Below are 12,983 nucleotides of genomic sequence, written 5' to 3' on the forward strand. Positions count from 1 at the left end.
TTTGTAAAGAAATATCTGACATGATAAATGCTTCCTTTTTGATAGAATACCATGAAACAAGTTTGCCCATTGATGGAAATTGAACGATTGCATGCTGTACTAAACACACACAGTTTCCTTTCTGATCATCGGTATGGTTTGACAGATTGTAAAATTGCCTAGTTTGTTATTATTTTGAATAATTTACAATGACGTATAATTATGCTGTATAATTATGACAATGGCGTCTTTTGTGTATATAGAAGTGACTATGAGGACTTTCTCCGAGATATTGCAAAGCAATTTACTCAACATCTTCCCATCAGAGTTGATAGTTATATGGCTTCATCGGTGCAGGTTCCTGTTCACAATTTTGGTTATAACACAATTAGTCATATTTTTTACTGACTGAAATTAAGATTATATGTGCTTGGATCAACTTACTTTTGTGTTTCATGATAATTTTATAGCCAAAGCTTTAATCTTAATGTATGAGACAGCATTTGAATTTTTTTAAAACCAATCTTTTTTTCTCTTGGAGTTTAATATTCATGTACTATCAGAATAAATTTTTTTATACTATTTAGAAATCATTGACCTTGCAAGGTTACCCTGTTTGTGCACTATAATTCATTTTCTCTCGAAATTAATCAAAATTGAACATGCAGTTCTTTTGTTACCCCATTCCTAAACAATCTCTCTTTTGGGATGAATGAGTTGTAATATCTTTTCTTTTTCCATTTTAGTTGAAAGAATCTAATGTAGATACTGTATCTCTTTTATATATGTGCATATAAGTTTCATTTTTTCTTTTTTGAGAATTATCTGTATTGGAATTACAAGTTGGAATTTATTCAGATTCATATTAAGGTTTATGGATATAGCTTCATGTACATAGAAAACACCATTCATAAACCTGGGAGAAAGCATTCTTATTCATTTTCCTTGTAATCTTAAAAGGAAATTATTTCAGGGTGTGCGTGCATATATATCCGTCTTTGCTGGGTGCTTTTCCATTCAAGTAACTAAAAAATAAATCTCTCTAAACATCCTCTTCTCAAGTATTAAGTCGTACAAAATATTCCTCATCTTCTCTGCATTGTTCAAGCATGATCTGTCAACTTTGGTCGAATGTGTAGAGCATAGTAAGATTGGATAAAGGGCCAATATGTATTAGAACATTATTTAATTCATGCATTTTAGCTGAATTTTCTTTTCATGGACTTTCCTACTTGATAATTCCCCAATGCAAGTAAGCTTGTAAATAATTGTACAAGAAGGCATTAGAAACCTCAACCAAGCACTGGTGTGTTATGAATTATTTTTCCTGCTGTTTAAATCTAAGGCAATTTAGTTATTTGCTTTCTTGATGAGGCAGGCTTTTGACGCACCATGGCCCATAATTCAGGCAAATGCTATATACTTCTGCAGCAGCATGCTCTCTCTATCGGACAATCAGCATATTTTATCTGTTTATCATTCACAGGTATTTTCAGGACGCGGTTGCAATTTTCAGGCATTTCGGCTAAAACTCGGTTTCACCAGATTTGTCTGTCTTCTTTTAGGTCTTTGGTATGCTGGTTGGGAAAATGAGTCGATCACCTGATTCTGTTGTTAGAGCAACATGTTCTGCCGCTCTGGGCTTGTTGCTGAAATCCTCCAATTTATGTTCATGGGTGGACTCAACATCAAGGAACAATGATGCAGAGTCCGTGAAGAACTAGCAACGACTCTAGATTATATAACTTAAATGAGGATTAGCCATGAGCTTTTTTAGGAAGGTTGAGTGGATCAGCCTGCTGCTTTGCATATTTGTCATGTTAAGGCAACATGGCTGTTGGTGACGTTCTTGCACGGGGTTTTGCTTTAGCAATCGCCTCTTCTGTATTCTATTCTATCCATTTCCCTCCTCAAGTATGTTGTTTTCTTGTAAAGTTTGAAATTGAACATTATTCCTTTCTTTCTCCTTTTAAATGTACATTTATATTAGTGTCGTGATCGTGTAAATTGTTGTATATTAATTATACACTTGAAACTACACGAGGGAGGACTGTTTTTAGTATTTTCATTATTTGTTTTTCTATATTAAAGAATTAATGGTGTACAAGTCTCTCTCTTTCTCCCTCTCTCCCTCCCTGCCTCCCTGCCTCCCTGTGCTTGTATTAACGATGAAAGAGGAAATAAATTCTGGCTATATCACGTGGCCAAAGTTTTAATGAGCAAGAATTGTGACTAGAAAAAATAAGGAGGATATTACCGTCCGAAGATAATGTGCAAACTCTAATTCAAATTAAAAATTAAATTATACTTAACTAAGTGACTCCGAATTATTTAAATATCTGTTAAATATTATCAATTATTTGGTAATTTTCTTTGAAATCTCATATGATCTTTTATGTTTAAAGTGTTTAAATTTTGTTTGAGTATTTGAGTTTCATCTTAAATTTGATTAAGCACCTCAACATCACACTGGAGTTGGAGTTCTTGTCTCTTAATCTCACCTTACCACCATTTTTCAAGAGTTTCATCCTCAAAATGTCATTGAGTATCATGGAGGGCTCTGTCGTGTTGTGAAACTAAAAACGATTTTTCATTTAAGCAATTTAATTACCTTAGGATGGTTTGTGTTTCTGGAGCCAAATTCAAACCAAAATGCTTCAAAAAGCAAATAATAATATCAAATGTAAAAAAGGCATTCAATTAATATTAAATCTTTTAATATACCTACGGTATATGGAGAGTCCAAAGTACTAAAATATTTTCTTCATCAATTGACATAATTACTACTCCTCTATACGGTGATTTGGATAGAAATTTTAAAATTTCTAAGAAATTTAACATGTTATATATAACATTCTATTCTAACATTCTATTTTATTATTAAACTATTGTCAAAATCATCACTAATTCAATATATAAATAACAATTAACTAAAAGAAAACATATATTGCAGTTATATAATTGAGAAAACCCAATTAACGTTAGTTGAAAAATAATTTTAACTTAAATATTAGAATGAAAAACAAAATCTCAAGTTACATTAACTGAAAACAATTTTAATTCACATAAATTGAAAATTTTATGGTCTATATCACTGAAAAAGAAATCCATCATCATTCATATTTACAAAGAAAATTTAAATACTGTCATATCAACTGAAAAATAACATTTGTTTTTATTGACAAAAAATAATTTGAGTGATAACAATTAGCTAAATTATATTCATGATGAACACTAAAAAATATTTATTTAGCTAAATTATTTCACTTGGCTTATATAGGTAATTCTTTTAAAAATATTATTATTTAAGAAAAAAATTAGTAAGAGAATCACCTATACTGACTTTGCTAACTAGAATAAAGTAACTATTTATTAATGATTATTATATTCTAGTTGCCCCGATCATTTATCATATACTGGAATATTTGAATCTTTTATAGAGATAACTAGAATTTGAAAGAAGCCCTGACAGCAAAGATTTTTGTCATCAACTTCTTTGTTTGCATCTTTTTGGCAGAGAATTTTGTGACGCCAAGACTCTTACACCTTCCGTATCCATGTACTGCATGCACTCCAACCACAATAAATTATTATTAAATTCCTCAAAATCTATGCATATTCTCTCTTACATTATCCTTAAAAAATTATGGCACTCGTTATAAAAACTGGGACAATTAAGCAAATGCGAAGGGCAACATCAAAGCCACACTCGAAAGCCTCATTTCGTTTGCAGTCATGGTTTTCCTAACAGAAAATCTTCACTTTGTCTTGTTTTCTCTACTGGCTCAAGGCCACATGATCCCAATGATTGATATTGCAAGAATATTGGCACACCGTGGTGTGGTTGTTACCATATTCACAACACCAAAAAATGCATCACGTTTCAATTCAGTCCTTTCTCGTGCTGTTTCATCTGGTCTCCAAATCCGACTTCTACAGCTGCATTTTCCAGCAAAAGAGGCAGGACTACCTGAAGGCTGTGAGAATTTCGACATGGTAACATCACTGGATATGGTAAAGAAAATGTTCCGCACCATCATCACGCTTCAGCAGTCAGCCGAGGAATTGTTTGAAGCACTTACTCCAAAACCAAGTTGCATAATCTCTGACTTCTGCATTCCTTGGACCGCTCAACTAGCTGAAAAGTATCATATTCCAAGGATTTCGTTCCACGGATTTTCTTGCTTCTGCCTCCATTGTCTGCACCAGCTTCACATTTCAGAGATTTTGGAAAACATCACTTCAGAATCAGAGTATTTCACTATTCCTGATATACCTGACGAAATTCAAGTTACCAAAGAGCAGTTACCAGGAGCAGTCACATTTAATTCGAAGGACTTCGGAGAGCTGGTGCGTGCTGCTGAGTGCTGCTGAGAAGAAGTCATATGGGGTTATCGTCAATACTTTCGAAGAGTTGGAGAAGGCATATGTGCGGGATTTCAAGAAGGTTAAAAATAATAAGGCGTGGTTCATTGGTCCTGTTTCGTTATGTAACAAAGATGGTTTGGATAAGGCTCAAAGAGGCAACCGGGCCTCAATTAATGAGAACCATTGCTTGAAGTGGCTAGATTTGCAGAAATGGGAAAGAGAGCTGTTGAAGAAGGAGGCTCTTCTCATCTTGCCATCACTTCCCTTATCCAAGACATCATGCAACAATCAACTACCAAAGTCTCGATTCTCATGTTGACGTATTCCTTTGATTATATTAAGAGGGCAATATGCATGGTGATGGACGATGATGAGAAGGAGGCAAAGAGAGAAGAGAGAAAGTGTATGCAAATTGAGTGAAATGGGAAAGAGAGCGATGGAAAAGAGACGTTCTTCTTATGTTTCCATCACTTCGCTTATCAAAGAAACTATGCAAGAATCAACTAATTAAGAGATGTAAATTTGGCACCTGAAGTCTCGCAACTTTGCGTTCTGCTTGTTTTGATCGATTTAACTATAATATCATTTCAACCGACGGGATTATTTTTAAAACCACCTAATTTTGTTTTCATAACAATTATAACTAAATAAACAAAATTTCAAAATAAATATTATGTTTTTAATAAAATAATGATAAATATGATTCAAGAAAAGATGTTAACTTAATAATATTCACGCTAAAAAAGATATTAACGTGTACTGTAATTTTAATTCTAAATTATATATTATTTTCAATATTTTATTATTTAATTTATTAATAATGTCAGTATTTAATTATTTACTATTTTATATAATTTTAAAAATTTAATCGTTATTATATTAATAATATTTGTTATTGTATTATTATTATGTTATTATTTGTTACTGTATTGTTAGTTATTTTTTTATATTTTTAAGAGTTTAAAAGATTTGCAATTTTTACTTTTTAATACATGTTTATGTTATTTATATTATTTTTTAAATTTAATATAAGTGTAGTATAATTTTAAATGTTTATATTTTTTATAATATTTTATTATTATGTTTATTTTTAGTTTATTAATAATGTCATTATTCAGTTATTTTTTTATTTTTTATATGAATTTTAAGTTTTATTATTATTATTTTTCTTTATTTACATATTTTTATTAAAAAATTATCTTTTATTTTTTAGATTTTTGTTTGCATCCTAAATAAGAATTTTTCTTATAGGTTAAAAATATATGATATTCTTTTAGAGACATTAAGTGGGTCCTGGTGTCCATTAAAAATGCTTCAATTTTTATATATTTATTTTACATTTTTATTTTCAAATTCAAGCTTGTTACCATTTCAAATTCAAACTTTTTTACTATATATTTCGAATTTTAAATTTTGCAATATGAACATTAATTTTAGAAAAACAAATTGATACTGAAATAGTTAGTTATTTTTATATCTTTAAAAGTTTAAGGAATTTACAATTTTCACCTTCTAATAATATAGTTGGTGAGATTATTTTTAAAATATTATTTAAATTTAACATAAATGTATTACAATTTTAAATAAAGTATATTATTTTCAATATTTTGTTATTTATTTTTTTTATTTTATTAATAATATCATTATTTATTTGTTATTTTATATTATATTTTAATTTTTATGATTAAAAATTAGACTTCAAACATAAATTCATCTCAAATAAATCGATTTTGTAAAATGATATTTATAACCACCTATATAAATATAAGACTTCCAATGATTCTTATTATTATTCATTATTCACATATTTTTATTAAACTTTTCTATTCTTTTATCTTCCAAATTTAATTAAAGTCTAATTAAGAGTGTCACGATCATTTATGGGTAGTTAGTAGTTATATTAACAAGTATTAATGGTTTGACGGTCGTATATACAACATTAATGTTTTGATTGTTCTATCAAATATAAATATACGATATTAATGGTTTGATTGTCATATTAAATGGTATTAATGATTAATTAATGGACTTGATTGCTATAAACCCTGTAAATATACTATTAATGTCCGGCTAAAATACATTTTTCTATCTTAAAAACATAAAAAACTTTTTATAAAAGATATGTCACTTGAGTGTCGGAGTATCTTTCACCGGTTTGTGTGGATTGTATTCTTGAAGAGAATTGGACGATCGGAGCAGAGTCAACCATCGAAAGAGTATCATATGTAATTTATTTATTTAAACTTTAGATTAAACACATAAATAAAAATGATTATTAACTAAATTTTCCTAATAATTTTCGTTTGGTGATGTAATATAAATTTCATGGATTCACGTAAGGAAGCTTATCTTTGCAGCTGAAGAGGTGGTAGGGAGAGAGATAAGTAGAAGTTCCTGAGCTGACCATCACATGCAAAGAGTGACAACACGTATTTGTGTTATCAACTTTGTTTGCATCTTTTTGGCAGAGAATTTTGTGACGCCAAAACTCTTACACCTTCCGTATCCATGCACTGCAGCCACAATAAATTATTATTAAATCCTTCAAATTCATTATTTATATGTAAATATATCAATCACAAATATAAGAGGGTTTCTTATATGAAATTCTACGTCCCTTTCTCCTCTCTTCTCACAGTATTCCTCTCATCCTCTCTCACTTTATTTGTTGTCGCGTTTGTATGTGTTGTTTGTATGAATTGTTTGTATGTAGTATTTGTATATGCTATTTGTATGTTAAGATTGTATGTGTTGGGATGCATTTATAAGCTGAATGGAACGAAAGTTGAGGCCTTAACCCCACTAGTTGAGAGTACGCCAGCATTGAAAGAGGGGTTGCAAAACTCTTCATAATTGGAAGTGCAGTTGAGAGCTCGTCGTACCGTCTAACCATAATTGGAAGTGTGATTCATACCGTGCCGCAATTGAAAATACAGCTACCGCACTTGGAAATGCAGTTTTACTATTGCCGCAGCTTGAAATGCGTTCAAGCATTGCTTTTTCATTCCTTTTATTTGCTTTATTATATTTAATTATTTTTTAAACTTGATTTGTTTTTTATATCTTTTTTAGTTTATTTAAATATTAAATATTTTGTAGTTAATATTTTTGTAATTTTGTATTTTATTTTTATATTTGATATTTATTTAAATTTTATTTTTAATGTAATTAATTTTTCTTAATTTCGAAATTTATATTTGTTTGTTAAGTTTTTAGTCTATAATTATTTATTGATATTTTATTTTTCATATGAATTATTATTTAATTATTTGTTGTATATTTTTTTTAGATTTTGATTCATTTATTAATTTAAATTTAATTTGTTGTGTTTTTGTTGTTTTTTAAAACTTTTTTTATTGATTTGTTAACTTTTTTTTATTTTTAATATTTGATGTTTATTTAAATATTATTTATAATGTAATTAATTTGAAATTTATATCTGTTTGTTAATGTTTTTGAAATTATTTATTTATTTAAATAATATTTATTATGCTTAAATTTTTAATTTTTGACTTATTAATTTATTTCTTAATTTATAATGTGTAGTTATTTAAGTATTATTTATTAAATAATTATTATTATCCATTTATTTGATTATTTTAAACATATTTATTATAATAATATATATAAGAAAATGAAAAACAAAATAAAAACTAAAACACCTAAATAAAAGCATAAAACTAAAACAGCATTCAACTAAAACAACATAAAACTAAATTTAAAAACAGCATATAGTACAAATATAACCTCTCACAAAAAAAAATTCAATGAGACAAGAAAGAAATAAATGAAACAGTGGAGAAAAAAGGTTGGGATGCATGCACAAGCTTATAGTACAAGGTTAACATAACAATGAAGAAATGAGATGGTGTGCATGTAGGAGTTACAGTATAATAGTATAGGATTAAGAGTTGGTGGTGGTTGAAAAATTATTAAATTATTATTATAATCTTTTAGATTTTTTTAAATGAAGGGCATAATTATAAATTGGGAGGTGCAGGGTGAGACTGGTGAGGTACAGGGAGAAGCACTCCTAATATAATTATGTCAGGCTGTAAAAAATAAGTATTATTTTAGACACGATACTCGGTAGATAATCAATTTTTTGTATAAGTGTGGTATGTTTTTCATTGTCGTATTGATGTTTTTTCAATTTGGATCATGGGCACGGTTTAGATACATATTACTCTAAACACTTACCACACACTCTCATTGTATGAAATTTAAGAGATATTTTATGGCATTTTAAGGAACACCGATTAATTTTTTGAAAGGAAAATATTATAAAAAATTATCGGTGGAATATTATTTTTGTCCACATTTCAATAAAAAAAAGTTTCAGATACAATTCCAGTGGCCTAAAACACAATTGTCATTCACTTTCCGTCTTATATGAGAATTGAAAAGCTTAGCATGTTCGTGGGGTCCATGTCAAGGTTGAAGCCCTGAAACTAATATCAGTTGCTTCTCCGTCTTTTGTTTCGGTTTGATGTGAAATTTCTTTTAATTCAAACCAGACTTTCTTCACGACTTTAGAATATGAATTATAACTTATCAATTTAGGTTTTATATATATATATATATATATCTATATCTATATATATATATATATATATATATATATATATATATATATATATATATTAGTGCTGTAAAAATGGGTTCTAATACGTGAGTCAACCCGGATTTGAGTCGGATTAAGTTTGAAAAAAATGTAATTTTTTATGCGGATTAGTTTTTAACCTAACTCACTTAGAACCCGACTTATTAGGTTGAACTCGTGGTGAGCCGGGTTGACTCACCAACCCACCTAATTTAATTTAATTATTTATTATTTTGTGTTATAATATTATTAGTTAACATTTTTTTTATATATTGTAGATGGTGATAAAGAAGAAGAAGTTTAAAGAGAGAAAAATATTATAGATTTATCTATTCAGGACTCTAATATTATAAATGGACAAGTGATACAAAAATTATCAATATTAAAAACTTATTTGTTCGTCTTTTGTATATGTTTTTGGATTATGCTTTGATTGTATGATACTTTTGTTTTTATTTTGAATTGTGTGGAGTTTAAGATCATTTTAGTGTGATGTTTATTTAGATTTGAATTAAAAAAATTGTAATTTTTTTATTTTAAAAACAATTATAACTAAATGAGTTAGTGAGTCAACTTGTTTAACCCACTAACCCGTTAATTGTTTATATATAGGGTTTAGGGTTTATATATAGTACAAAAATCGCGTACAATGTCGAATATTTTGGCCTTTTAACGACGAATTCGCGAAAGACGTCCTATCAGAAGATGTTAAATTAAGGTCAAATTTTGTCAATATACGATGTTAACTTAACATTGAATTTTGTCAATATACGACGTTAATCTATTTTTTTTGTTTTTTTTAAATCTTTTTTTACAACTCTAAGAGACCTGAAAAACAAAAAAACAACAAATTTTAATTTTTGGTATTTTATAAAGCAAGAACTATGAACGTGTAGTGTAATATCAACTTCAAACAACAATAACCAACAACAAACAAGTTCAATCAAACAACAACAACAAAGTTCAACCAAACAATACCAAACAAGTTCAACAAAAAAAACAACAAACAAGTTCAACAAATAAGTTCTTCAAAACGAAAATGAAAACTAACATTCAAAAGGAAGGTGGGTTCGTTATAATAAAGTGTTGTCACCAGTGACAGATAAAACAGAATGCGTCTATGAAGGACAAGAGCACGAAAATAATTGGTCAAAACAAACAAAAATCATAAATAAAGTAATTAATTAACATGCATTTGTATCAAATGAAATAAATATTACATGTATGGTCGTCAAACTTGGTTCGAGAAAAATTCGATAAGAGAATAGGGTTACGCGCTAAGATAAAGTGAATGAATTTTCAATCTCTCGCTTTTTATTGAATTCATTAACCTTTTAACGTATAAGACATTCAATGTTTTATATCCTTTTACGTCAAATTAAAATTCTATACTACGTTTAATAATTGCATTAATTTAAAAACACAGACATTATAATTTTTTGTACTAGTGAAGCTCCACAATTAAAAAATAAAATACATTATTTGATCCATTATTACCCATAACCAATCAGATAATATTTTATGGAATATTAAAGATTGCTTGATTTAATAAAGGGTTTATTGCTCATTATTATTAATTTAAAAATATTCATAATCTAACATTATATACATTTTTTTTATAATTTAAATTTTCATCGTATAAGTAATATAATTTACACACATATACTTATGAATGCACATATAAACAAATTTAGATATTAGTGTCTATGTTTATGCTATCTGTGTTAAAATTGGTATTTAATAATCTGAATTCTAATGTATTTTTATATAGTATCTAAAAAAATATAGTTTAAAAAAAATTATACGACATGTAAAGATTAATCTGTGATATATTCTAATATCAACAAATTCTCCAATCGTAAATGGGCCTTATATAGCCCTAGATATTTCAAATTAAAACACATAGATAACTATTTTACTTTAACATTTTAAATACCCAAGTAACATTATTTAATTATTATTATTACTATTATTTTCTTAACAAATATTATAGTATTTATTACGAAAATAATTGAGTTTTCTATGTTAGATGAAGTGAAGTATAGTTTATTCTTGTTTTTAATACATTTTATTTATAATATTATTATTTGTTAAAAATATGAACAATTTGTAATTTATTAATCAAAGGTTTTTAGTAACATTAAATAGATTCTGGCAACCCAGTCATCTAATTCTGGTTCGCCCGTTTTAGATAATAAGAAAATCATTCTCTTACATCATCCCCACAAATATATGGTGTTATATAAGTGGGACAATTAAGCACACGCGAAGAGCAACACCAAAGACTCTCATTTGCCTCTTGCAATCATGGCGTTCCTAACACCCAATCTTCACTTCGTCTTGTTTCCCCTAATGGCTCAAGGCCACATGATCCCGATGATGGATATTGCAAGAATATTGGCACATCGTGGTGTAGTTGTTACCATATTCACCACACCAAAAAATGCATCACGTTTCAATTCAGTCCTTTCTCGTGCTGTTTCGTCTGGTCTCCAAATCCGACATCTACAACTCCATTTTCCAGCAAAAGAGGCAGGACTACCTGAAGGCTGTGAGAATTTCGACATGGTAACATCAATGGATACGATGAACAAAATGTTCCATGCCATCAGCATGCTTCAGAAGTCAGCAGAGGAATTGTTTGAAACGCTAACACCAAAACCAAGTTGCATAATCTCTGACTTCTGCATTCCTTGGACCGCTCAACTAGCTGAAAAGTATCATATTCCAAGGATTTCATTCCACGGATTTTCTTGCTTCGCCCTCCATTGTGTGCTCCAGCTACACGTTTCAGAGGTTTGTGAAAGCATCACTTCAGAATCCGAGTATTTCACTATTCCTGGCATACCTGACAAAATTCAAGTTACCAAAGAGCAGGTTATGATAACCACAACATCAAATGATGAAAAAATATTATTGGAGCAGATGCGCAATGCTGATATGAAGTCGTATGGGGCAATCATAAATACTTTTGAAGAGTTGGAGAAAGCATATGTGAGGGATTACAAGAAGGCGAGAAACGATAAGCTTTGGTGCTTTGGTCCAGTTTCATTATGTAACAAAGATAGTTTGGACAAGGCTCAAAGAGGCAACCAGGCCTCAATTAATGAGAGCCATTACTTGAAATGGCTAGATTTGAAGCAACCCAAGTCTGTGGTCTATGTTTGTTTCGGAAGCTTATGCAACTTGATTCCTTCACAGCTTGTGGAGTTGGCCTTGGCCTTGGAAGACACTAAAAGACCATTTGTATGGGTTATTAGGGAGGGAAGTCAGTTCCAAGAAGTAGAAAAGTGGATCTCTGAAGAAGGGTTTGAGGAAAGGACAAAAGGGAGAGGCCTTATAATTGGAGGTTGGGCACCACAAGTAATAATATTATCACATCCTTCCGTTGGAGGATTCATAACGCACTGCGGTTGGAATTCAACACTTGAAGGTATAAGTGCAGGAGTGCCACTTGTTACATGGCCTCTATTTGCTGATCAGTTTTTTAATGGGAAGCTTGTTACTGATGTGTTGAAGATTGGGGTGAGCGTTGGGGTAGAAGTTCCATTGAAGTGGGGAGAGGAAGAGAAGAGAGGTGTGATGGTGAAGAAGGATGATATTAAGAGGGCAATATGCATGGTGATGGATGAAGATGGAGAAGAAAGCAAACAGAGAAGAGAAAGGGTATGCAAATTGAGCCAAATGGGAAAGAGAGCTGTTGAAGAAGGAGGCTCTTCTCATCTTGCCATCACTTCCCTTATCCAAGACATCATGCAACAATCAACTACCAAAGTGGATGCATATTTGACGCACGCTTGAAGAGTCGCAGTTTACATACAAGGCTAAATTTGTTTTACTATAATATTATATTTTGCATATCTACTTACTAATTTTATTAGCCCAAATATGTAAGTTGCATGTTATTCAGGTTTTTTTTAATCGATCAAGATCTACGCCTAATTAGGATACAAATTACGAAAATAAATAAATTTTAAAAAATTAAGAGAATAGGTAAGTCATTTTTTTGTCACACGACTTTCATGTTGACCGT

At 29.6% G+C, this 12,983-nt stretch overlaps 2 protein-coding genes and 1 pseudogene across 10 annotated transcripts in view; all 3 read left to right on the forward strand.

Annotated features, from left to right (window-relative positions):
- LOC108322435 (protein SHOOT GRAVITROPISM 6) overlaps positions 1 to 2,047 on the forward strand; it is a 68,290-nt gene extending 66,243 nt beyond the window's left edge. For 7 of the 9 annotated variants that reach the window (XM_017554512.2, XM_052872736.1, XM_017554513.2 and 4 more), the window contains 4 exons: positions 46 to 131; positions 243 to 336; positions 1,358 to 1,465; positions 1,545 to 2,047. In XM_017554512.2, coding sequence (XP_017410001.1) covers positions 46 to 131; positions 243 to 336; positions 1,358 to 1,465; positions 1,545 to 1,703 — 447 coding nt within the window. In that variant the 3' untranslated portion in view covers positions 1,704 to 2,047. Of the gene's footprint in view, positions 1 to 45; positions 132 to 242; positions 337 to 1,357; positions 1,466 to 1,544 lie in introns of those variants that run through there. The other 2 variants (XM_052872742.1, XR_001831605.2) reach the window with 2 other exon arrangements.
- Positions 2,048 to 3,657: 1,610 nt separating this feature from the next.
- On the forward strand, positions 3,658 to 4,872 carry LOC108322367 (UDP-glycosyltransferase 73C11-like; annotated as a pseudogene).
- Positions 4,873 to 11,212: 6,340 nt separating this feature from the next.
- On the forward strand, positions 11,213 to 12,879 carry LOC108322366 (UDP-glycosyltransferase 73C2). Its single transcript, XM_017554444.2, is given in 2 exon segments — positions 11,213 to 12,739; positions 12,741 to 12,879. Coding segments are annotated over 2 exon segments (1,536 nt in total). The 5' UTR covers positions 11,213 to 11,257; the 3' UTR covers positions 12,795 to 12,879.
- Positions 12,880 to 12,983: the final 104 nt, after the last annotated feature.

Source organism: Vigna angularis, chromosome 2 (assembly GCF_016808095.1).
Source record: "Vigna angularis cultivar LongXiaoDou No.4 chromosome 2, ASM1680809v1, whole genome shotgun sequence".
Lineage (NCBI taxonomy): Eukaryota > Viridiplantae > Streptophyta > Magnoliopsida > Fabales > Fabaceae > Vigna > Vigna angularis.